General features: G+C 35.9%; 1 protein-coding gene across 2 annotated transcripts in view; it reads left to right on the forward strand.

The window, feature by feature from the left end:
- GABRA2 (gamma-aminobutyric acid type A receptor subunit alpha2) overlaps nucleotides 1–25,357 on the forward strand; it is a gene marked incomplete at both ends in the record, with an annotated part of 126,594 nt that overhangs the window by 52,217 nt on the left and 49,020 nt on the right. For both annotated transcript variants that reach the window (XM_082653176.1, XM_082653175.1), the window contains 2 exons: nucleotides 3,863–3,930; nucleotides 23,893–24,113. In XM_082653176.1, the coding sequence (XP_082509302.1) occupies nucleotides 3,863–3,930; nucleotides 23,893–24,113 (289 nt within the window). The remainder of the gene's footprint in view (nucleotides 1–3,862; nucleotides 3,931–23,892; nucleotides 24,114–25,357) is intronic.

Raw genomic sequence — 25,357 nt, forward strand, 5'->3', positions numbered from 1 at the left:
GGCTAACTTGTCTTAAAATATGTGCACGACATCCTATTTATGATACATGGTGAGCAAAATTATTAGCATCCTCATCTTCTTGAAGGGATGTCATTTACAGTTTGATTTTACTCTCCATCTTATGAGTGTGTGCCCTTATTAGTATTAGTGTTATATCTAAATTACAGGGGTGAAGACGATATACCTTATTGCTTGGATGGTTAGCTGCAATTAATTAATGTCTTTTAACACAATTAATATCTTTCCTGACTCATTAATTATTATCTTTTTTTTCTTCTTAGAGTATGTGAATGATGTTTGTAGTTGGCTTTGGCTTCTCACAGAAGCAGACTCTAAGATACACAATCATCTGGGAAGGGATATCAGGCGCACTAGCTGAGGGAGGTCAAAGTGATACAGGGAAGGGAGGACAGCCAAAGCAGGGTACCATGGTGAGCAGGTTACTGCTGAGGACAGTTGTAGTTTCCTCCCTGAAGTCATCTGGGAAATGGTGTAGAGCATGCCTTAGAGTTGTCTCCACTGAGAGGGAGAGAAAGCTGAGTTCCTCCAACTCTCATCCATCGTTGGTTGATGGCTGTTCCCAGGAACACAAACTTTTCTGCAATTACACTCTGCCCTGCACAGCCAGGAAAAGCCCTCAGGCAGAGGATCACAGGAGCTTGCAGCAGAACATCCCAGCATGTAGAGCAGCGGTCCCCAACCTTTTTGGCACCAGGGACCGGTTTCATGGAAGACAGTTTTTCCATGGACTGGTGAGGGGTTGGTTCAGGAGGTAATGCGAGCAATGGGGAGCAATGGGGAGCAATGGGGAGCGGCAGATGAAGCTTCGCTCGCTCACCCGCCGTTCAACTCCTGCTGTGCGGCCTGGTTCCTAACAGGCTGCAGACTGGTACCGGTCCACGGCCCGGGGGTTGGGGACCCCTGATATAGAGGAATCATGATTGTCAAGGGGCTATGGACAAAGAACTGGCAGCAGATGCTACATTGGTCTTCTATGGATGTATACTATTGTAAATGTTATTAATATAATTATACTACCAAATGTTTTACTTGGAATCATCATCTATTATAATAAAAATAATGAACAGATATTTTGCACGTAACTCAGAATTTCTCTCCTCTCCAGGAACTTTCCTGCCACTAGACCTAAAAACCTACTTCCATTTATTTCAACATTCTGTCTTCTCGCCCAGATATAATTAAGGATATTCCCTCCTCCTTCTTCCCTCCATGTATATAATGTCAATCTTTTTTAATGAATGCACTACCTGCTTACTCAGGAATATTCCTCTTTCACTGATCTTGTCTCCTGAATATTCAGCAGCTCCCTTAGTCCCTTCCATCTGCATTGCCAGATCCTTAACTATCTTCCACCTTAAACAAGCAAACAAAAACTGTCTCTTTTCCCCCACCTTCCCTTGTTGCTGGAGTCCTGTTTCCCTTCACAGTCGAACTTCTCAAAGGTTGTTTAAAATCACTCTAGGCTCTTCCTCTTCTCTCACTTCCCTCACTTCAAGCTGGCCTCTGCACACATTACTTTACTAGTGGCTCCCAGGTCTCTAAATTCAGTAAATATTCCAGACTTCAGATTACTGGATCTCTCAACAGCAGTGACTGTACACAGCTCACTTCTTCGCAGTGGTGTAAGCTGCCTTTGTAACACTATAATCTCTAGCTTTAGGGACACTTTATTTTCCTCTACTTTTTCTGAACATGCATAGCAGGAGAATATTCCTTGAAATGCATACATTCTTTAACTGTGTTTATGACGTCCTTAAACTTTGAAATTATTTTCTTTAAGGTAACTTTGCCTATCTCTGTTCTGTCTTGAGGTGTTGCTCTTACTGTTTAGAGCTTTGAGGGTAATTTTATTTTTCTCCCTTTAGATTCTTAGTTGGCACCTCATGGCAGCCACTAGGATGATCACATTCTCCTTTACTCTTTACTTGCCATTTGGTGTGTAAGTGGATATTCTTCATGTCCTTAGCATGAATATATTCATGTATTTTTATCAACTCTCTTTTCTAACTTTACAACTCCAGATTAAGGAGAATAAATTCCATTTGCCTCTATTTGGGTGAAGACTACCATAACATTTTAATTTCTCTCTCTTGGAACATTTTAAACCAATATCTATAGTGACTAACATTTTATTCAATTGTTTATTGAATAAATGTGAGAGCACGATTGATTTTGTATGAGTAAGAGGAAAAAAACATATATAATCCAGGACCAGCTACATAATTTGTGAGGCCCAGTCCAGGATGAAAATGCACGTCCCTTTATGCAAAACATAATGAAGAATTTCAAGGAAGCAAAAACAGAACATTAGACCAGGCATGGGACTTTTCTGAGCACAGGGACCTATGTGACTGCACAAATTGTATAGCTATGAAGTAGACCCTGTGCAAGTGTTTGGGGGCAGGTGGCAGCTGAGAATTAACTTTAGAAATGAGTTTCAAATGAATTTTACAACAAAATTTCACGAATAACGTTTTTTTGGAATAAAATATTATATAAAATAACAATGTTGAAGGAATATATTTATTTGGAACACCATAAGTGTGCTTTTGGCACAGAGTATTGTGGTAAATAGAAATATGTAGTTGATAAGAAAATACTTTTAAATTTATTCTTGACTGTGGTGCAGTGCTTTGTTTACCCTGGGGGCTCAGGAGCCAGAGTGCTTAGTTCCTAAAACCTGGCTCTATCCACCCAACAGAGTGTGGGTCACGGGACACACTTCCTTAACATTCCGTACATCAGTGTACACATATATTGGGATGATAACAGAGAATCTATCTCATAGATTTCTCATGTAGATTATTACATTTCAAGTCCTTTTAAGAGTAAGCATTCAGTCGACTCTGTTATTTCAAAATCCTTTTACTTTTTATTTTTGCTTTAGTGGATACAATATTCCAGACTCAGTTTACTGTCTCTTTCATGGTTGTGAATTAATGTTCAGTATAATATTAAAATATTTCATGATATTGTTTGTGTAGAATTACACATTTGACACTTAGCAGTTAAGGCATTAAGTTCATGATGGTAGAAATTAATGATGTACTTTTTTCTTATAAGAACACTGAAAGGGTTTTAGTTTTAAATTTTTCCTTTGAGCTTTCCCCCCATTGCCATTTGGCTTATTTAAAATCAAAGATCTAAATCACCTGGTTAATAAAGCAATCCAGTTAATTGTGCTACACGTTATAAGTTACATAAATTTCAAATCTAATTCAATTTAATCTTTGCGGTTTAGGCATTCTTAGATACATGTAAAGGCAAGTTTGTTTGGAAGTAATCCTTGTGATTAATGAATGTTATTTGCTTTTATTTTTATGTTACTGAATGATAAAGCTTTTTATAAAATATGAATTGTGTTTATTTATAATGATTAACAATGTGTTTGTGCTTTATTGAGAAGATACACTAATTTACAAACTAAATCTCTACCAGCATGAAATACCATTTGAAATATTTGGTTTAATGGTCAATTACAGGACTGTATCAAACAGTAACCATACCAACTGTACCTTATTTTCCATACTGGTGGCACATTTAAGATAGTTTCTGAGAAACTATTCATTCTGAGCAGTGTGCTGAAAACAAAATGCTCTAGTCAGGTATAGTTTCCAAATAAGAATGTCATAATCCTTCTAAGCATTTAGCATTGTAAAACCCTATGAAGTAATTAAGTAATACAGCTATTTTTGTTGGTTGTGAACGTTGAAAAGAAAGTAAAAACGAAATATTCCCAAATATCACAGAACTTTCTAACCATGCCATGTACTTGACCCCTTCTCTCTCCTGTGGTTCTCATTATATAATGTCTATATTCAATCTCTTTTTCTTACACCAGACAGTATTACTGAAGTCTTCACTAACATCTATGTGACCAGTTTTGGCCCCGTCTCAGATACAGATATGGTGAGTTTTTCATTAAACAGTATTTTTACTTCATATAATGGGAAGTTTGGGGAGTAATTTAGAATAAACACGTATTTTTAGTGTTATAGATTCTGGATCTGTCTCATGTCTATTTAGTCTGCCCAAATACATGGAGAGTTAAGGCTGTTAATCTGCTTATATCTGGGTGCACCATTCTAACTTGAGTGTTCAGATTAACCCTTCATATTTTATATTATCTTCAAAATTTTCTACCCAGCTGCAGTGTGGCAAACAATTGTTTAAATAAAAATAATGATATTACTGAGAACCCGGTACGCGGGCCTCTCACCGTTGTGGCCTCTCCTGTTGCGGAGCACAGGCTCCGGACGTGCAGGTTCAGTGGCCATGGCTCATGGGCCCAGGCTGCGCCACCAGAGAAGCCCAAACCACTTTGTACAATTAAGGCCCCTACTTGACTTCCATACGTCTGGGGCAGTTTCATAGATAACTGCTTCTTACAGGTTGTGGTTACGGTCGGTGTTACAAATGGAAACCTTCTATTAACATTGAGTAAGGTGGATTTCTTGTCATCCTAGCTACATAAATACACCACATACACTCATACATATAAACTAATCTAAAGAAAACTAGAATCTTAACATTCTTGAATTCTATGGAACTGGTCTTTATTTTTCTTTAAAATGAGATCAGTAGACGAGGGAAATTAGTCTGTTGGGTTAGAAATCAGTGGACTAGATACATCATCGATAAATCCTTGGTTAAGCATAAGAATTTTAGTAATCCATCTTCCACTTCTACTGCTATCTACAGTGCTCTATTATAGACGTTGTTTCGTAAAAATTATTTTTCATCCACCTCCCTTATGGTCAGGGAATGAGAATTAGAGGAGATGCCCTTGTCCCTGCTTTGCCTGGCCTTTCTCCATCATGTCATCTCTTCCCAATTTCTTCCCTTTATCTGACACCCCAAGGGGAAGGATAAGTGTACAGGTTTTCCACCTGGATAAACACACAAAAACTAAAGGTTTTCCTTTTTTGCAGATGCTCATTAACAATATTAGCCAATTTTTTTTACTGAAGTATAGTTGATTTATAATATTGTATTAGTTTCAGGTGTACAGCATAGTGATTCAGTTATTTTGTTTTCAGATTATTTTCCATTACAGGTTATTACAAGATATTGAATACTGTTCCCTGTACTATACAGTAAATCTTTATAGCTTATCTATTTTATGTATAGTAGTTTGTATCTGTTAATCCCATATTCCTAATTTACCCCTCCTCCCCTGCCCCCCCCCACCTTTGGTGCCCTTAAGTTTGTTTTCTATGTCTGTGAGTCTATATCTGTTTTGTATATAGATTCATTTGTATTATTTTTTAGATTCCATATGTAAGTAATATCATACATTATTTGTTTTTCTCTGTCTCAGTTACTTCACTAAGTATAAAATTCTCTAGGTCCATCCATGTTGCTGTAAATGGCAATATTTCATTCTTTTTCACGGCTGAGTAATATTCCATTGTATACTTATATACCACATCTTCTTAAGCCAATTTTCTATTGACAGGCACTTGGGTTGTTTCCATGTCTTGGCTATTCTAAATAATGCTACTATAAACACTGGAGTGCATGTGTCTTTTAAAATTAGAGTTTTTGTTTTTTTCCAGTTATACACCCAGGAGTGGGATGGCTGTATCATATGGCAACTCTATTTTTAGTTTTTTGAAAACCTCCATGCTGTTTTCATTAGTGGCTGTACCAATTTACATTCCCATAATTATCCATTTTATTGGGACCTCCCTACCTTTCCTTTAGGGAGCAGATATGCTGGTTTTATCACTAAAAAATCAGTTTTTCTTCCACCCAGAGCCATTTCTCTGGGTTCTTTTTTACATTAAATTTGATGGCTGAAGATGTAAAGTGGAAGAGGGGTGATGACCCCCAATTTTGGGGAGGTGGTTGATACCAAACACTGCTGATCTTTGAAGTTCTTTCAAATTAGAATGTGAAGATTTAAGTGCTTTTGTTCCCCAACTTCTGGCATTAGCTACAATTCTGCAACAACAGGAAAAATCCCACTTTTCAACATAACTCTCCTCCTCCCTTGCAGTATCCTATATCATGACGTGAAATATTAATCCTCCTCTTTCCATAGGTTAATTTCAGTGTACACAAACTTGAAAAGATCACAGAGACATATTTTTAGTAAGAGTGTGTATCCCAAACATTACTGGTTGGCAGTAAAGATAATATTTCTGTGAAGCTTGTCTTAATAAATGCTCTCTATCTTAGAGACCATGAGAATGAGCACCTAACCTCTATGTGGAGTCAAGTGCAGAGAGTCAGAATTTTGTCAAGCACTACATTGAAAAATTAGCAGAATATTATATAAATTATGGTTCTTATATGGTAAGCTATGGTGTTTTATCACCAGCCAAAACAGAAAGGCAAATGATATAGGATCCCAAAATATCAAAGTTTTCAATGTTTTAGATTTTGTGTAGTGAATATTAATACTAACAGTTACTATGCTAAAGTTTTTTTGTTTGTTCATTTTGCAGAGTGAGTTCTTTTACCTGAAAAAATCAGAAGTAAACAAATCTTCATATAGGCTTTTTCTAGACATGCAATTGTTTGTTATTTGAGGGTTTTAGACAAACAGTTATATTTTTGGCAAAATATATGAAGAGGCTTTTTTCCACTGGTGATAATGGATTAAACTAATCCTCCTCTTCTTTGTTCTGACCATTCTTTGGGATCACTGAAAAATTTAGAAAGCTGGTAGCTTCAACTCAAAATGGATTAAAGACTTGAATGTAACACTTGAAACCATAAAACTCATAGAAGAAAATATAGGGAGTAAGCTCTTTGACATTGGTCTTGGCGATGATTTTTTAAAATTTGACACCAAAAGCAAAAATAAACCAGTAGGACTGACTATATCAAACTGAAAGCTTCTGCACAGCAAAAAACCATCAATAAAATGAAAAGGCAATCTACAGAATGGGAAAAAAATATTTGCAAATTATGTATCTGATAAGGGGGTAGCATCCAAAATATATAAAGAACTGGTACAACTCAATATTAAAAACAAAAACAAAAACCACAATCCAATTTAAATAAGGAATAAAAACTGAATAGACATTTCTTGAAAGAAAACATACAAATGACCAAGAGGTACATGAAAATATACTCAACATCAATAATCATAACAGAAAAGTAAATCAAAATCACAATGAGATCTCTCCTCACACCTGTTAGAATGGCTATCAACAAAAAGACAAGATATTCTTATGATATCACTTATCCACTTATATGTGAAATCTAGAAAATAAAATAAACTAGTGAATATAACAAAAAAGAAACAGACTCAGAGACAGAGCAAACAAACCAGTGGTTACTGGTGGGGAGAGGGAAGGGAGGAGGGGCAAGATAGGGGTACAAGAATAAGAAGTACAAACTACTATGTGTAAAATAAATAAACTACAAGGATATATTGTAGAGCACATCACAGGGATTATAGCCAATATTTTATAATAACTATAAATGGAGTATACCTTTAAAACTGTGAATCAGTATGTTGTATACCTGAAACATATAATATTGTACATCAACTACACCTCAATAAAAATAGTTTTAAAAAAAGGCAAGAGATAAATGTTGTCAATGATGTGGAGAAAAGGGGACCTTTGTGCAGTTAGCAGCCATGTAAATTGGTGTCATCAGTATAGAAAACAGTATGGAGGTTTCTCAAAAAATTAAAAATAGAACTATCATATTATTCAGTAATCTACTTCTGGTATGTATATTCAAAATGAAAATAGGATCCCCAAGAGAAATCTGCACTACTGTTTTTTTTTGTTGTTTTTGGCTGTGCTGCATAGCTTGTGGGATCTTTAGTTCCCCGACACAAGAGACTGAACCTGGACCCCCGAAGTGAAAGCACCGAGTCCTAACCACTGGACCGCCAGGGAATTCCCTGCACTCCTTTTTTTATTCACCATTTTCCACAATGCCAAGATATGGAAATATGATGTGATATATATATCACATGAGAAAGAGTGAAATCCCGGCATTTTTGACAACATGGATGGACCTCAAGGGTATTATGTTAAGTGAATAAACCAGACAAATATTGCATTGTATCACTGACATGTGGAATAAAAAAGTCATAAAGAGATGTTAGATAAGTGGTTGCCAGCTGCTGAAGGGTGGGGAAAATAGGGAAAGGTCGGTGAAAGGGTATAAACTTTCAGCTACAAGATGAATAAGGTCTGAGGATCTAATGTAAGACATGGTGACTATAGTTGATAACCCTGTATTGTATAATTGAAATTCACTAAGAGAGTAGAACTTAAATGTTCTTGCCAAAAACAAACAAATAATAAATAAATAGATATGAGGCAATGGATATGTTAATTAACTAGACAGAGGGAATCCTTTCACTATGTATATCAGATCACCACTATGATTGCTTCAAATACCTTAAAATTTTTTTCGTCAATTATACTTCAATAAAGCTGAATTTTTTTTAAAAAAAAGGAAAATAAAAAGAAACTGTGATCGTTTAGTTAGTGTTTCCATGTAGGAATTTCTTCCAGGCATTTGATGGGAAATTTATATATTTTTACAAATCCTAAATTCTGGGAAAAATCAAATAAGAAAATGGGAAAAAGCATTATAATTCTCCTGCAAGAATTAAAGCTTAGCATAAGGAATCCACGGATGTCAAGTTGCAGCCCAGAGCAGGGAATGCTGATGTGTGAAGCTGAACACTCAAGGTTAAGGACAACAAGTCCCAGAACTGGGACAGGACCGTGTCTGAGTGAAGCAGTCATGATCAGGTAATAATGTGTCTAGCAGTTGTGTGTCCTGTCTGCTGCTGTCATTTTGAAATAAATTTGAAATAAATATTAATAAGCTATATGCAAAAATAAATATATAAAAATAAAAAGGTGGGAGCTCATGTTAGGCGTATAGTCGTTGGCAATAGAGCAAATTTAAACTCATCTGTGAACTGAATTCAGAATGTTGGTGTCTTCAGTGACTTTAGCCCAAGAATTTAAAGAAATTTTAACAGGCTCAAGTTAGGCTTTCTTATTTTGGGGGACACTACCACACATTATATTAAATATGAAAATGCAGTCATATTCCAAACCATATAGGTTGCATTAAGTTGAGTAGAATTGTGTTTGACAACATTTAAATATTAAAAAATCACTTATTTTTATTTTTTTAGTTTTCTTTATGTATTTTGGATTATGTGTGTGTATGTATGTGAGCACATGCACTTGTATATTGAGAAATTCCCTAAAATGAAATACATATTTAACATCTCTTAGGCTCTTGAGATGCTTGAAGGCCCTAGACGTTTTTTCCTAATACACATTTTCTTTGAATCACCTAGCCTAACATAGTTCTATAGAATTCTCTTTGGTCATGTCAAATTTTCTACTTTGTTTCCATCTTTATGCACCTTGTTTACTCAGTCTTACCAATAGTTGGGTTGGGGGGAGTCTAATTAGTTGCAAGACCACTAACTGGGTTACTTACTCTATCATCAGAGTCCAGTTAGAGGAAAGGATCCATAACGGTAATCAGAACAGGGAAAATCTCATAGAATGAATTATAGATTAGTACAAGATGGTTAAATAAAAATGTAAAAGAAGACTCTAAGCAATATAGATTTAGCAGATGCAGAGGGCAGCATCTGCTTCTGGGCTGAAGCATCATGAACAAGGAAGGAACTCAGGACTTGTAAAGGAGTCCTTCCCCTAAGGCCAAGACTTAGAGCTCACTGGAGAGGACTTTGTGGTTAGAGGAGTATGCACCTCCTGCTGGTGAAGAAACATATGAGGGTACATGCTGAAGCTGGTCAGAGGAATAGCCTGCCTGCTGGCTGACAACTCGCAGCTCGGCAGTCCTTTGAAGCTGTGTCAGAGAATGACAGTGCGCCTGAACCAGGAAGAGAACCAGAAGGAAAAGCCCTCTTCCCTTGCTATGACATGGCAGTATCCCTCCAGCACCTTCTAATGGCAAAGCCTAATATTGTGTGAACTGGTGAAGGAGCACTGTTTACAGAGCCCTTCTCCTGTGTCACAAAGAAGGGGAAAGGAGGGTGGACTTGGAGCTGAGAGGCAATTCACTAATAATAGGTGTACATAATAATGTGTGATATGCGGAGGATTTTGAGGGAGAGTCAAGAGGTAGTTTGACCATGCAACAGCTGCTGTTTGATATGTGTCCAAATCTAGAGGAGAAAATGAAAGCTGAGTAATTCATATACACATGTAACACAGACACACACAAACACACACACTTACTCATATTATAAATATATCAGGGAAGACAGAGCTCAATTTAAAAACATGTATACATTTTGTGAAGAGAAATGACTTGGACCTCACGGTGCTCACATGGAGTGATTTCCAATCTTGATATTACTTTTGTTGGAAAGCAAAACAAATAATGAGGACGAGTTTGATATATGTTAGTATGGATGGCCAGGTCAAGAAATGAAACTTATATGTGCGACTCGAAAGAGAAAGAAATTTAGTATGACGCAGAGGTACAAGATACTCACATTATTATTACCTATACATAAAAGTGGATATGAAGATATCTAATTCATGTCTTACAGAAGAAATTCGTGAATGGGAAAACAGTAAAGAATAAATTTAATTTCACTTTTGGTAGCTTAGCTAATACCCTTATTTCTATGCAGTGTGCATACTCAGTAGCAAGACTTAAACTCCTAAGTCCTCCTGTGCAGGTCAGTGATATAGATGTGTTATGACATTAGCCTGAGAGGAAAAAGCAGCCTAGCAAAAAGAATTAAGAAGCAAAAGAGCAAACACACACACACACACACACACACTGCTGTCTCAGAATCATTATCTAGTGTAATTGTCCAAAGAAAGTTGCAGATCTAAATTATAATTAAAGATTGTAATTACAGCCAAATTAAGTACAGTTTTTTTTAAATTTTTTAAGCAATTAAGTACAGTTTTTTTTAAATTTCAAGATTTAAAAAAATTCATGAGTAAGAAGGTAAACTTGGGGATGTACTAGCAGCTAATTGACAAAGTTGGTAGTAGCTGACTGCATATTTAAGCAATTTACAGCTCTTCTGTGTGTATTTTTTACTTTTTTATTTGGTCTATATAGGGGGTCTTTTCCCATTCTAGTAAGCATTTTCACTGTGTGAGCATATTCTTCAGATATAAGTGGTATAGCCACCAACTATTGCACTGAAACCTAGACTAAGAACTCAGCCCAAATGGTTACCTCTTGCACTGCTAAGTGTTAGGGTTAGATCTTGAATGATGAACACTTTGAAGTCATCTCAAGATTTCTGATCTAGAGTTTACCATTAGGCTATTAAGAAACAGGCAGCCAGGTAAGTGGTGACCTTGGTTTATTGATCATATCAATCCCCTTAGTTAGTACTTGTCTATCTTATGAAAACACAGAGTGCATTAACTCTTAGAAACCCCAGAAGCTATTGGGATATTATGTAGTTCAGTAGTTAACATCATAGAGCGCTTTAGAGAATTATTAGATCTTGATATTTGGCCGAAAATTAACACTGGGTTTAAGCTGTCAACACTTATCAGAAGTTGCCATCTGTTAATGTTTCCTCACTTTCAAGTCAGAATGTAGAAGTTGATTACTGGACAGTTATTGATATTTTGGAAGGATAGGAATTAGACTTAGCTAATATTCAACCAATATTTTTCAGCATCCTCCTAGAATTTTTAATAATGTTCCTCAAAATGAGAATCATAGACACTTGTGTTGGGATCAGTTGGAGTATTTATTTAAAAAGTGGTTTTCTAGGTTCCTTCTACGATCTGTGGAATCATAATTGCTTGTTGTGGGGCATGACAGTCTGTCTTTTAACAGGGTTGAGGTATTTGACTTTATGCTGAGGGCAGCCAAAAACCATCATAGGATGGGTGGAGGACTGGGGTAATACAGAAGGAATGTGAAGAGTCAGATTTTCTGCAATCCAATAATTTATATTAGAGGACAAGGAAAGGAAAAAATTGTTTGAAAGCTGATATATGCCAGCCAAGAAATGATTGTAGACTGGGTCAGGGTAGAGGGACTACTACCCTGAAAGAAAGCACTGAAAAGATTTAAGAGATGTGACAGAAATGATAAGCCTTTGTGATCTGTTGGAAGTAGAGGTTGAAGGAGATGTATAGGATGAAGGCTTGGGGGCATTGGGTGGATGGTGGTACCATTCACTGGGATATGGAACACAGGAAGAAAAGTTTTGTTTGCTTTTGTTTTGGTGTCTAGGGGATGAGTATTTACATTTTGGATGTATTGAGTTGGGGTCTTTGTGAGAGATTTAATTGGAGATGTCTAGGTAGCAGGAATAGACCTGGAGCTCAAGAGAACTTAGAGTGCAGATGGCTTGGGAGCCATCTGATGGTAGTTGAAGGCATACATGAACTTGTGCAAGGAGAGAGATTAGGATGAGATGGTAATCATACCCTGACAGAAGCTCTAGACTAGAAGAGGATAAAAAAGATTGCAGAGGAATCTGAGAAGGAGCAACCATGGATGTCTGTCCAAATGGAGGTGCATTCCCTTCTCTGACTAGACTGTGCTCTGATCCTTAAGAACAAACATCAGAGACCACTGCCTTTCCCTCATCAGATGCAACAGTGTTCAGTAGTCAGGTGTCTGTATAATTTATGGCCCTCTGTCCAGGTAGGATTCTGTATCCTGAAGGAAGTATGATTCATTTAGTAATGGGATGAACCCATAGGTTTTGCCCACAGTGAAATCTCACCCAGGGAGTGGGGTAATAGTTCCATAAAAGAGTGCAGATAAAGGTAGTTGAACTAGTTTGACTCGATCCATTACCTTTCTGCAGGAGGGAGGCTTGTAGGAATTACATATATCTAGTCATAGCTCACTTGGCTGCCTCAGGGGAGGGCATTCCTTACACTCCTCCATTCTTTTGTAAAAACTAAATTAAAAACAGCTAGGATTTCTGAATATGAAGTGATTTTTAAAATAAAAATTGCAGAAGTTGCAAGTTCTTTCCCCAGGTTACAAGGGTGGGACCGTCTTTTGGGGAAAACTATGCAGAACTTGTATGTCTTGAGGAGGAATAATAGAAACCAACCACCGGTGTTACTCCCATACATTCTCCAGGAGATACCATTACGTGTAGATTATTGTCAGACACAGGAGGTCTCAGGTCCCATGATGAGCATTTTCCCGAGAGTTAACTACAACACCAGGAGACTGTGGGTTTAGTGCCAACGCAGGAGAGCATTACAAAAGTAGGGAGAAAACAATGGTGTCATATATTATGGTAAAGCCAAGAAAAGAATTTAAATGTGTCATTAGATTAGAACAAGGAGATATTTGTTGATCGTGGTAAAAGCAACCAGATTGCAGTGGGCTGAGGCATGTGGGAGGTGAGGAAATGGAGAAAGAGTGGAGGCAACATTTTTAAGCAGCGTGGTCGGGAAGAGAAGGCAAGGCGGGGGGCAGTAGCTGCAAGGCATTATAACTATCAGACAGGCTTTTATTTTTAAAGATTGCGTTGAACTTCTCACTGTTCTGGGAACCTGCCATCATCTTTAACAACTCTCTGGCCTTGCAGATGTTTTTGCCTGTTCTTGTTATGCCTACCCTCCTCCTTGGCCAACTGGAGAGCTTTCATTTATTCAAAGCCAAGCTCCATTTCATCTTCCCTGATGTTTTTCTAGGCTACTCCAAGTAGAGTCAGTCCTTCTTGTACCTGTGCTCCACCACATGTTTTTATGACTTTGCACGCTAGATTATAAAAATCTGAACGTGTTTTTCTTCTTTACTGCCGTCTGAGCTACTAGAAGGCATGCGTTGTGTTTGTTCTTTTCAACCAGATTTGCTAAGTACATACTCTGTCTGTCACAGTGTTAGGAGCTGAAATACTTAAGTATAACCCAGTTGCTGCCCTCATGTTGTTCACAGTGTAGTGGGGAACAGCTAAGATAAAAAAAAAAAAATCCACTTTAAAACAGTGTGGTCATGTTTTTATTGAAGTATTTATGGATTAATATGGTGGCAGAGGAGATGTGGGTAGAGGATATCTATATCTGAGAAGGTTTCTAGGAAAAGAAGATAGTGGAGGACAAACAAGGACTGGCTGGCTATGTAATGGGAAAAGTGTTTTAGCACAAAGTGAAAGAGCTTGTTGAATTTAGTAAAATGTAAAAGTTCAGTGTGACTGCAGCCCAGAATACTCTTAGAGGTTTTGGGGGAGATGAAGCTAGAAAATAACTTAGAATCAGATCATGAATCAGATGAAGCTAGAAAATAACTTAGAATCAGATCATGAATCAGATCAGATCATTGTAGCCAAATGCCCCAAAACACCATAAAGGCATCTCCAAATAAAACTTAAAACATAGATTTCTGTTACCATAGATCTTATTATAGCCTGACTTTTTAATATGTGTCAATATATTTTAAAAAGTAAATATCATATAAAAGCCTACTGTGATTAGTTTAATATAGTTACACAGACGCACACACACATAAACATACACACTTCACACTTGTGAATTTAAGGATTAGGGTATTGCATGCAGGGGACTGAGATAAGATATCTGAGAGCTTTTCTACCGTCTGCCTCTGCTGATGCCTTTCTCCTTGTGCACCATTTGAGCTGTTATGGCCCAGAATCCTTGTTACTATATTTAATTTCCAGTGGCTCCTCTCATTTGTTTATTCATGGACTAATTATTGCTTCTTTCCTATGTTCTGGGCAGATAGATACTGTTGATACATTGAAGAAGGTGGTCTTTGTACTTGTTCTCAATGTGGAGTAAAAGTTGCCAAATGTAGGGGTTGACAGGGAAGAGAGACTGCAAGGGAGATCAATGAGTTTGGGTAGTAAGGTGAAGCATGACACGTCAGAGGCCCTGCAGTATCACTATTGCTATAGGCAACATACATGGAGAATTGCTAAGCATGAGACTAGAGAAGTAAGGGAGGGAGGGGTCATTGCAGGGCTTTGGAGGCTGTGAGAAAGCATTTGGGCTTCATTCCAAGGCTTTAGAAATTCAACTGATCAAACTCAGCAGCACTTCACTCTTTGGATCTTCTTTTGCCGTATCATGGCAATATCTGGGGTGCATCTTGTAGCTTTCTGTTCACTTTCACACATCAAAGAGCCCAGTCCAGTCCAATTTTAACTTCAATCTCGTATGCCATTTAGAGCTTCTCTCCTTTTCTTAGCCGTGGTCACAGGTAAGGGGTGCACAGTTGGTGAGAGGCCATGATCTATGCTTCTTCTCCTCTTTCTGGGTCTTCCAGAGTTGAAGCAAGATAAAGGGAGATTATAAAAAGGGGGGGAAATTCCTTTTTACTTAGCTTATTCTGTTGGTGGTTCTCTCCTGGCAATCAATGACATTTGAATGGCCGGTAGATAAATACAGGACCTCTCATGGGGCACACTTGTGATTTCTTCTCAAAGACCTCTTTATTATCCAAAACACCAGACGCACAGCTGGCTTATTCTTTCATGGACCTCTTGTGGCATCCTACTTAGCTCCTGCCCCTGGCACTTTACTTTGTGCCCTTTTGCTTCTGGGTGTCCCTCTCTTGCCAGGCCACCTTCTTGAGTATGGGGAATGGGGGGAGAAGGACACTTTGAGGGTGATTCATACCAGGCTACCTTCTTTGATGTCCAAATTGTTTCTAAGAACTTTACATGTATTATACCACTTCATCCTTAAAGGAAGTAAGTTGTATAATTATCACCATTTTACAGATATGTCAGCTGAAATAAAGAGAGATTAAGTGACCTGCTAAAGGTCCAGCACCCTATTCTATCTGACTTAAGATTGAATGCACTTAACATCTATTTCACATTACTCAACTTATTATTATTGCTGTTATCCTTCAATCTTGTGTTTGAGTCAGTTTTAAATGTGGAAAGAAGACTTTGACAGAGATTCCAAAACTTCAGTCTCAGCCTGCAACTTTCCATAATACATGACTAGTGTCTATTTTTTAGTCTATAAAGAAGGAAATTTCCCTTTAATGTCCCACCTCCAAGGATTGTTTTTACATATGGTACAGTGAAAGAACATGATGTTGGGAAACATAAGGTTTGAGTTCAAATTTTGGCTTTCTCTCTTATTTTTTTTTGCGGTACGCGGGCCTCTCACTGCTGCGGCCTCTCCCGCTGTGGAGCACAGGCTCCAGACGCACAGGCTCAGCGGCCATGGCTCACGGGCCCAGCTGCTTCGCGGCATGTGGGATCTTCCCGGACCGGGGCACGAACCCGTATCCCCTGCATCGGCAGGCGGACCCTCAACCACTGCGCCACCAGGGAAGCCCTCTTTTTTTAAATGAATATGTGAAATGGGAATAGTTCTCTATATTTAATGAGGTTATTATGAATTTTAAATAATAAATTGTATCAAAGTGAATTGCAATTAACATATTCTATTAATCATCTTAAGTATTTTGATTAGATATATTTTAATAATTTACTGTTAGAATCTGAACCTTTAGTATCAGTTTCTAATTTGTTTGTAAACCTGCCAGGCATCTAGTTCCAAAGAGAAAGCCCAGGCATCTCGCCTGCACAATAGTCAGGAACATGCAGTAGATGTGGTGGTCTGCAGTGTGTTTGTGTGAGCGTCTTTGCATAATAAAATTTTATGAACTGCACTAATTGGGTTTACTGACACTGCTGATCTGTTTTTTGTTGTTGTTTTTTTTTTTTTTTTTTGCTGATCTGTTCTTAAGCTTTTCATTTTTTGCAATTTTTGCAATGCTAATACTGGGCTAAATTCCTGGTTCACACCCCTTTGAGTACCAACTGAAAGTGTTAGATCTTACCCATTCTTGTATAGTCTCAGGGTGTTATTTCTTCAGTTGCTACATACATGCTTCATAAACCACATTTTTCTTCGTTATTGAAGAAACACACTGATAGGAACTTACTCAGAGGAGACTAACCTTTAATAGCAAAAGGGTATAATGAAATAAATTCTGGTACTTTAAAATACACTCAGGAGGGAATTCCCTGGCAGTCCAGTGGTGAGGGCTCTGTGCTTTCACTGCTGAGGGCTCTGGTTCAATCCCTGGTCGGGGAACTAAGATCCCACAGGCCGCATGGCATAGTCAAAATTAAATTAAATTAAATTAAAAATTAAAAAAAATACACTCAGTAAATCAAAGTAAATGAGAAATCACTCCAAGAGCAGTCCTGCAATTTGGTTATGTTTTAGTGAGTAGATCTAATTCTTCAGAAATTGGCTACAAGCACTGACTTATAATTAATGTAGCCAGGCACTAAAAAATATGCTGTCTTCACTAAATTAATGTGTCCTTGAAATCATGTTTATTCAATAAACTGTGCAATAGAGAGTGATTTCCCTGTTAGCAATACATTTCATGGAAATAACACTTAGTGGTAGTAAAGACATTAGGCTGGAAATCACATCCTTGTCTGGGTTCTGCCCCTTACAAGCTTGGAAACAGGGCAGTCACTACATTTATCTATAATCCCATCTATAAGAAGAAGTTGGATTAAATTTCCCATAAAGAGTTTTTCAAATCTTGAAGTGTACGGATTCTTCAACTTTTCAGTCTCAGTTAACAGCCTCATGTGTCCTATACACAGGCCAGAGGATAGCTGCATGCTGATAGGTCCTTATGAATTTTTTTTGTTTCTTTCTAATTGTGCTCCTTAGTTGTTTGTGTATTCTCTGAGCGATTTTGTAGTTGATCTTGGTATTATTTATTTCTTTTAGAACCTTGGTTCAAGGGACTAGGTCTTATTTGTATGAAGAAGTTGCATTGTTTTGTACTTTCTGGCAATTTTCTTGTAATACACAAATCAAATAATTACTATATTAGTATATACTCATGACAGACTTGAGTTTTATTTTAAGAAACCTTTCAAAAATATTCTTTTCAAGTACTGAGAATGTGTGTTATATATGCATTTAAAAGAATCACATGCAAATAATCTGTCTGGAAATCCTGTAGTAACTTAGCGGATATAACATGAATATTATTTGATTGAAATGTCTCCTTTCCCTGTTATTTTAATCTTGAAAGCAAAACCATAAAAACTAGTGAATCAGCTGTATTTATTTGTTTATTTATTTATTTGTTTATTTATTTGTTTATGTATCTATATATCTGTATCTATATGCTTTTGTACTAATATATTGAGGTATTCTGAGAAGCACAAAAGCAGAAATTGGAATGAGATAAAGTTAAAATACATATTATTTTCAGGAATAATTATTGTGTCATTATTAAAATAGATTTAGTTTTACTCATACTTAAGATTTCTATTCCTGAGAATATTTTAGCATTTAATATGTTTAAATTGTGCTTTATTATTTCTAAATATGTTTCTTTAATATTTTATAATATAGCAATCAAAAGTCTGATTCTACCGTGGAGCGGCTGGGCCCATGAGCCATGGCCGCTGAGCCTGCATGTCCGGAGCCTGTGCTCTGCAACGGGAGAGGCCACAACAGTGAGAGGCCCGCGTACCGCAAAAAAAAAAAAAAAAAAGTCTGATTCTAAATTTATATTATTTTAATACTTGTCTCAGTAATTGCCATGGATGAAAAAGATATGCAAATTTAAGAAGTGCATCATTGGCTACGGATTACTGAACCATCATGCCAATTTTTAAAAAACCCATCTACCAAGTTTAGCTGTTCATCTGCATGTTCTGGATATTTGGTTTTCAAAACAACTTACTATTTACAACTTACTTTCAAAACAACTTACTATTTATAGTCCTTATGCTATCATTAACCAGTATTTCATGGCACAACACGTGCTTCAGATGAAGCTCATCATTAAATGTAGTGGGTATAAACCCATATTTTAAGTAGCCTTATTGAAAATTATGAATTTTCTTTTGCATATTTCTTTGTAGAGTTTATTAGTTCATCATTCTTTATGTGGCTAATGAAGAACTCATATTAGGCATAGAAGTGATATCCCCTTTTCTTATTTTTCACTTGTGCTTGTGTAATTATTAGTGTTTTCTTTGATCCATGGTGTCATTTAGCAATAATTTTTAAGCCAATTGGCTATTTTCACTAGTTAGTTTAATCAAAACTAGTTATTATAACTTGAAAATTCACCTGAGTACAAATCACAGTACACTGAATGCAAATGAATTCAGCATCACTTGACCATTCCCTGTTGTGGCTTCTTCTCTTCCCATAGCATGCCTTTCATGCATGACCATCATCTACTACTTATGGACATAGTGAGAGTGCCCATATCATTCCATATATTATTAGTAAAGCTTAATTTACTTCTTATATTTAGATAAGAATTCTATATAAACATAAAGATTCTAATATTTTCTTCCTACACCCAAATGGATGTACATACCCCACTTTGTAAGCTACTGCTCTAAGCTGATAATCTTGCTTCTGCTCACGGGCCCACACTTAATTGAGGTACAATACAGTTGATTACAGTTATACTTACTAACTTATAACCAACCTGCCCCCTGATATTAGACCCATGTAACTTTCATTGGCGTCACATGATGAAGTTTCAGATGTTCTCAAACATCTCATTTCATTCACAAAAATCTTTTATTTTTCTCTCACAGAGGGCTAGTGTGATAGGCTGCAATGCTGGCACCCATTCTTCACCCCTTTCAATATCAACATGTTTTTTCATTAACTTCGTAATGCCCTCCCACTGAGAGTGAGGTGACCTGCTAAAGTATTTGTCACTCAACTCAGTTATGTGACTTTCTCCGGCCAATGGGTTGTTAACAGACATCACACAAGCAATGGCTTGAAATGGGCTTGTGCATTGGGGGTTGTTCTTTTGTACTTCTGCCATCATCATGAGAAATGTAAGTGCAGGGTAGACCAGTGGTCCCTGGAGTAGGATGAGAGACACTTGGAGCAGAGCTGAGTTGCCCCAGTGTCTCTACACAATAACAGCTCAGGTCAGCCAATGGCCGCCTAACCCACAGATGCATGAACAAGAACAGCTGAGATCAACTGAGCCCAGGTGAGATCAGCTGACCTTCAGTCTTATGAGCTAATAATAAATGTTTGCTATTTTAAACTACTGCATTTTAGGTGTCTTTTAACACGGCAATAGCTAAATGGTATAAGTTAGTCTCTAGATTTTACTGGTTAAACTCTGATTTCCCTTAATGGCTTTTACAAAATCAGGAGTGGCAAAGAGTACCTTATACTTTACTTTTTCCCACTTGTATGCTCTGTTCACTCCTCAACCCATTGCATTTTGGTTTCTGAACTCTTTTTTTCCACTAAGCGTTCAAGATCTTTCACCACTATTTGACACTGTTAATCTCTATATACTTTTTAAAATTTCTTTTCTCTTAGTTTGATACTTTTCTCTCCCTCTACTCATTGTGTATGTGTGCATGTATCTGTGTTCTTTTATGATTCCTCTTCCATAATTTTCTAGAGTTCTTATTTATTTTAATCAGTTAATCATGAAACATCTAAATAAGTTATCCCATCTATCCTCATCATTTTGTCACTGCTAAAAACAATATAGCCTGGGGACATATCCAATATATTAGTAATCACATTAAATGCAAATGGACTGAATTGCCTTACCATTAAAAGATGGAAATGGTCAGGTTCAACAAAAATTTTTCTTAAGCTATTTTAAGTACATTGAAAATTATTGCTATCTTCAGAGCATAATCTCTTATCATAAAGCAGTAAAATTAAACATCAGTGACAAAAATATAAGTAAAAGAAACCGATATATTTGGAATCATAAAAACATACTTCACAATATCTCCCACATAAAGAAAAAAAAAGCCGTAATAGGAAGTATAAAATGTCTTCGACTGAAATATAAACAGAAAGAGATCCCTGCCTATATAAGCACTAGATACATGAAAGAAATGCCATTGCTGAGCTGTGGGGAAAGATAAGCCAGTCAATAAATGGTACCAGAAAGTTGTTTTCCATTTGAAAAAAAAATTTGGATCTGTGCCTCATATGATACACAGTAATTCCAGGACCTAAATGTTAAAAGCAGAACTTTGACATGTTTAAGAGAAACATACAGGGGTATATTTATGATCTTTTGTATACCTTTATGATCTTTATTATAATTCTTAGTGAGTTCTGTATTTTTCTAAAATATTTGTATATAGAAAATATGAAGAATTTCTATAACTCAATAAGAAAAGGACAACCCAAAAGGAAACTGAGAAAATGACATGAGCAAACAATCCATAAAAAAGTAGAGCATTTAATAAACATATGAAAATGTGTTAAATTTTACTAGTTAATAGAAAAAGCCAAATGGCAGCACTGTGAACCATTTCACGCCAACCATAATGGTTAAAATGAAATATTCTGTCTATACCAAGTTGTAGAGAACCTAGTGGGGATATAGATGTATACATCCCTTAGGATTTCAACTTGACAATATCTTGTTATTTTTGAAGATTTGACAGTATCTTGTTATTTATTGCAATGTATACACCTCTTACAATTTCATTTTGACAATATCTTGTTATTGATTGCACATATAATAAATTTTGTATCCCCACTTGTCCATTTACTCTAGAGCAGTGATGGATATACCATGATCCATGGGCAAAATCCTGTTGACCGCCTTTCCTTGTAAACACAGATTTATTGCAGTATAGCCACTCTGACTCATTGAAATGTTATCTGTGTCAGACTACAATAGAAGAGTTGAGTAGTTGTGATACTGACCGTATGGCCAGCAAAGCCTAGAACACTTACTAACTGGCCCCTCATGGAAAAAGTTTGCCGACCTCTGGTCTAAAGTAACTCTTACACCTGAAAGCATTGTTTGATAATGTTCATAACAGTATTGCTTACAATAGTGACAAAGGAAATAGAAAAAATATTAAAGAACATGGAAAAAGGAGGAATACTGTAAAACGTTCTTACAAGGTAATGCTAGGTAGCAATGAAAATGAACCAAAGTACTACATATATTGCTATGAATAAATCTCAACAATGTAACTAAAAAAAATCTGTCAGAAAAGTATACACAGTATGATCTCATTTATAGAAATGTTAAAAATGTGACACAGAACACATACATTTATATAGTAAATACATAAGCCCATGTATGGGAATGATAAACACCAAATTCAAGATGATTACTTCCTCATAGAGTAGGGGAATGTAATTGAGGAGGGATACACAGGAGAGAGAATGCTTCAATAATATTTGTGATTCTTGCTGGTGATGGTTACAAAGTGTTTGTAGTATTCTTTACACTCTCTTATGTCTCTGAAGACTAAGTAAAATAATGCACAATGAAATATTTGCTCCTATAGCAAGAGCTTTTGAAATATTTGCTCCTATAGCAAGAGCTTTTGAAAACAGATAAAACATCTCATAATTTTATAGAAATGGAAAAATTGAATTTGAAGTTTTACAGAAAGTTGTAAAATATATTCAGTGTGCCTGAACAAGCAAATGTCCAATGTGTTCACATCAGGCTTGGATTTGGGAGAACCACAGTTGGAAGAAACATTTGCATAAAAATTTGTCAGATAGCAAAAACTCATCTCTTAATCCAGCTTCTTTTTAAAAATTGAGTTACACTTATATAGAATTGAACTTAAAAACAATGACTAAACCACAGAGAGTGAGGGTGGATTAGACGATGATATTTTCTTCTAAGGGTTAGGAGCCCAGAGCCACTCTTTACTTCCTGTCCATATGTCATTACCTGTGGCCATTTCTTGTTATCTTCATCCATTCAACTTTTGAGCGATCCCTGGGAATCTTTTACTTTCATTTACTTGAGTAAGGTTTGTATAAATGATTTGTTATTGTCATAAGTATGTGGCCTTTTTAATGTCCTTTTTTAAACACATAATTTTAGTTGAGTGAAATTGCCAGTTGCTAAGTTGTTTATTTTCAAACATGTGATGGTTATGGCTTTATGCACAAAGGACAGTTTCTGAATTTCCAATCTCAGGTGCATAAATGAACATTTTAGTTATTTATCATGGAAATGTCTGCACAAACATACACTGACCAAAATTTTTAATACTGAAAAATTGTCAGTATCGATCATAATTGTGAATTGTATATCTCATCTAAAATGTATACATCCTCTTATCCTAAGACAGAGAGAAAATGAAAAAAGAGGGGAGGTGGGGAATGAGAAAAGAGAGAGAGAGAGGGTGAGAGACAGAGAGATTGAATAAACCAACTTTTAACGTATTGGAGGATGATAATAGGGGAATTGATCACTAGCTGGTCTGTATGAATATTTAAAAGTACATTTTAACCTGAGGGTGTTTGTTTGCAAAATATTCATATTTTAAGTATTCTAATACCTTTTCAAAGTATTTTATTACAATTTCATTAAATAAACTTTATTGAAATCATCTTCCCCAATACATTCTTGTTAACAGTATGACATCTCACCATTTTTTTAGGATTAAGAAAGCAATAAGATTTTTTTTATAGTTTCTTTGGCAACAGGAGATGTCATATAGATCCCACAGTGTGTGTATTTAATAGTTGTTTCTTTTCCTTTCTTCTTTTTTTTCTACTGAGAATCAGGCTGCCTGCTTGCCTCCTTACTCATTCTTGAGATGAATGATTTGGGACAATCCACCCAGACCCGGCCAAAGCATGCCCCCTTTCCGAGTGGTTCTAAACTATACAATGTAGTAAAGCAGTTTGCCTAAGACCTTGTTCAACTGAAAGACACCAGAGAAAGTAAATTTATTATTTTCTTTTCATAATAATATGTAGCTAATTGTGCAAATACACATGCTTTATCCCATTGTAAGTGGCAACATTTATTGATAAGATAAAGGAATGATCTTTCAAAATTCACTTCTCAAAATAGCTTTCTCTCTTTTTAAACTATTTATATTATTACTTTTGTTGAAATTTTATAGTGTCTTTGTATTTAAAACATTTATTATTTTCAAAATAATTCTATTTTGTATTTCAGGAATATACAATAGATGTTTTCTTTCGACAAAAATGGAAAGATGAACGGTTAAAATTTAAAGGTCCTATGAACATCCTTCGACTTAACAATTTAATGGCCAGCAAAATCTGGACACCAGATACCTTCTTCCACAACGGGAAAAAATCAGTAGCACATAATATGACAATGCCAAACAAGCTTCTTCGAATCCAGGATGATGGGACTCTGCTATACACAATGAGGTATGTGTTCAGGTTTGATATGTTGCCATTAAATACTGAGGAATCTGTGTATTAACCAACCAGCCAACTTAGCTGTCAAGTATTAGCAAGTTGAACATTTTCATAACAGATTATTGAGGTAACCAGAATATACTTTATAAATGCTTTGATATTTAAAAAATAAAGGTTATGAGTTTGACACTCATCTTAGAGTGTTAAGGCTTAAAAATTGCCTTAGCTGTTAAGAATTGATTTTTTTTTGGCAGTTTACTTTTCATACTATATTTTAGTTACATACAACTTTAATAGTATGATTTAAATTTTTCTTTATACAAGCACATAATTTTATTTTTAATATCTCATGAAATATCCCATCAAATTTTTAAGTGATTTTTAAGCAAGTTTCACTTAATTTAATATTTTAATCCTTCTTATGAAGGGAGAAAAATACTTTTATAACCTCAGTGATATCATGTGACATCAAGTTCAGATGATTCAATCTTAAAAAATTATCGAAAGAAATATACAGTTGTTGACTCTAATCACTGTTCCATTTGAACTCTTCTCATGAATTACTCTTTTTAAAATAAGTTACTTATATTATGTAACAAAGAAAACAATCACAAATCTAATAAAATGGTGTATAATCTAAAAGGTAAATGTTTGATAAAGACTTTAAAACATAGATAACTTTCATCAGCATTGTATATAGACAGATGTGTATTCGAAGCATTTGATGTATTATTTCATATGAAATGTTAAGTGTTGGATTTCAGTTGTGAAAGTTATTTAAGAAGGGACAATAATACAGTCTTGATCTTTAAAGAAGAAAACTCTTAAGTTCTCATTGCTAAATGACCATTGCCTAAAATGGAAGTTAGCTATTCTTTCTGCTTCTCTCTCTGAATCTTGCAATATTGATGCCGTATCCCCCTTGATTTTACACGCTAATTAGTCCTGTGAATTAAGACAATGATTGGAAATTTGGGGTTTGGAAAAATATTGTGTAGGGTTCTACTTAAATACTCTCTTGGAAGTATATAAGCTATAATTAAATTGTTGGTTACATTTGTTTTGCTCATTGTCAGAGATTCTTCTGTAAGTTCACTTTACTCCCTATTTTATATAATTTACCTTTGTCTGAAATGGAATAGTAGATAATTTTCTTTAAAACAAATTTGCTATGATTACTCTTTAATGTGATCACGTATATACAAAAAAATATTTCTTTAACATTCATAACCTGTGTCTGTAATTTGAATAGT

The sequence above is a fragment of the Grampus griseus genome (assembly GCF_964374135.1).
Source record: "Grampus griseus genome assembly, chromosome: 4".
Lineage (NCBI taxonomy): Eukaryota > Metazoa > Chordata > Mammalia > Artiodactyla > Delphinidae > Grampus > Grampus griseus.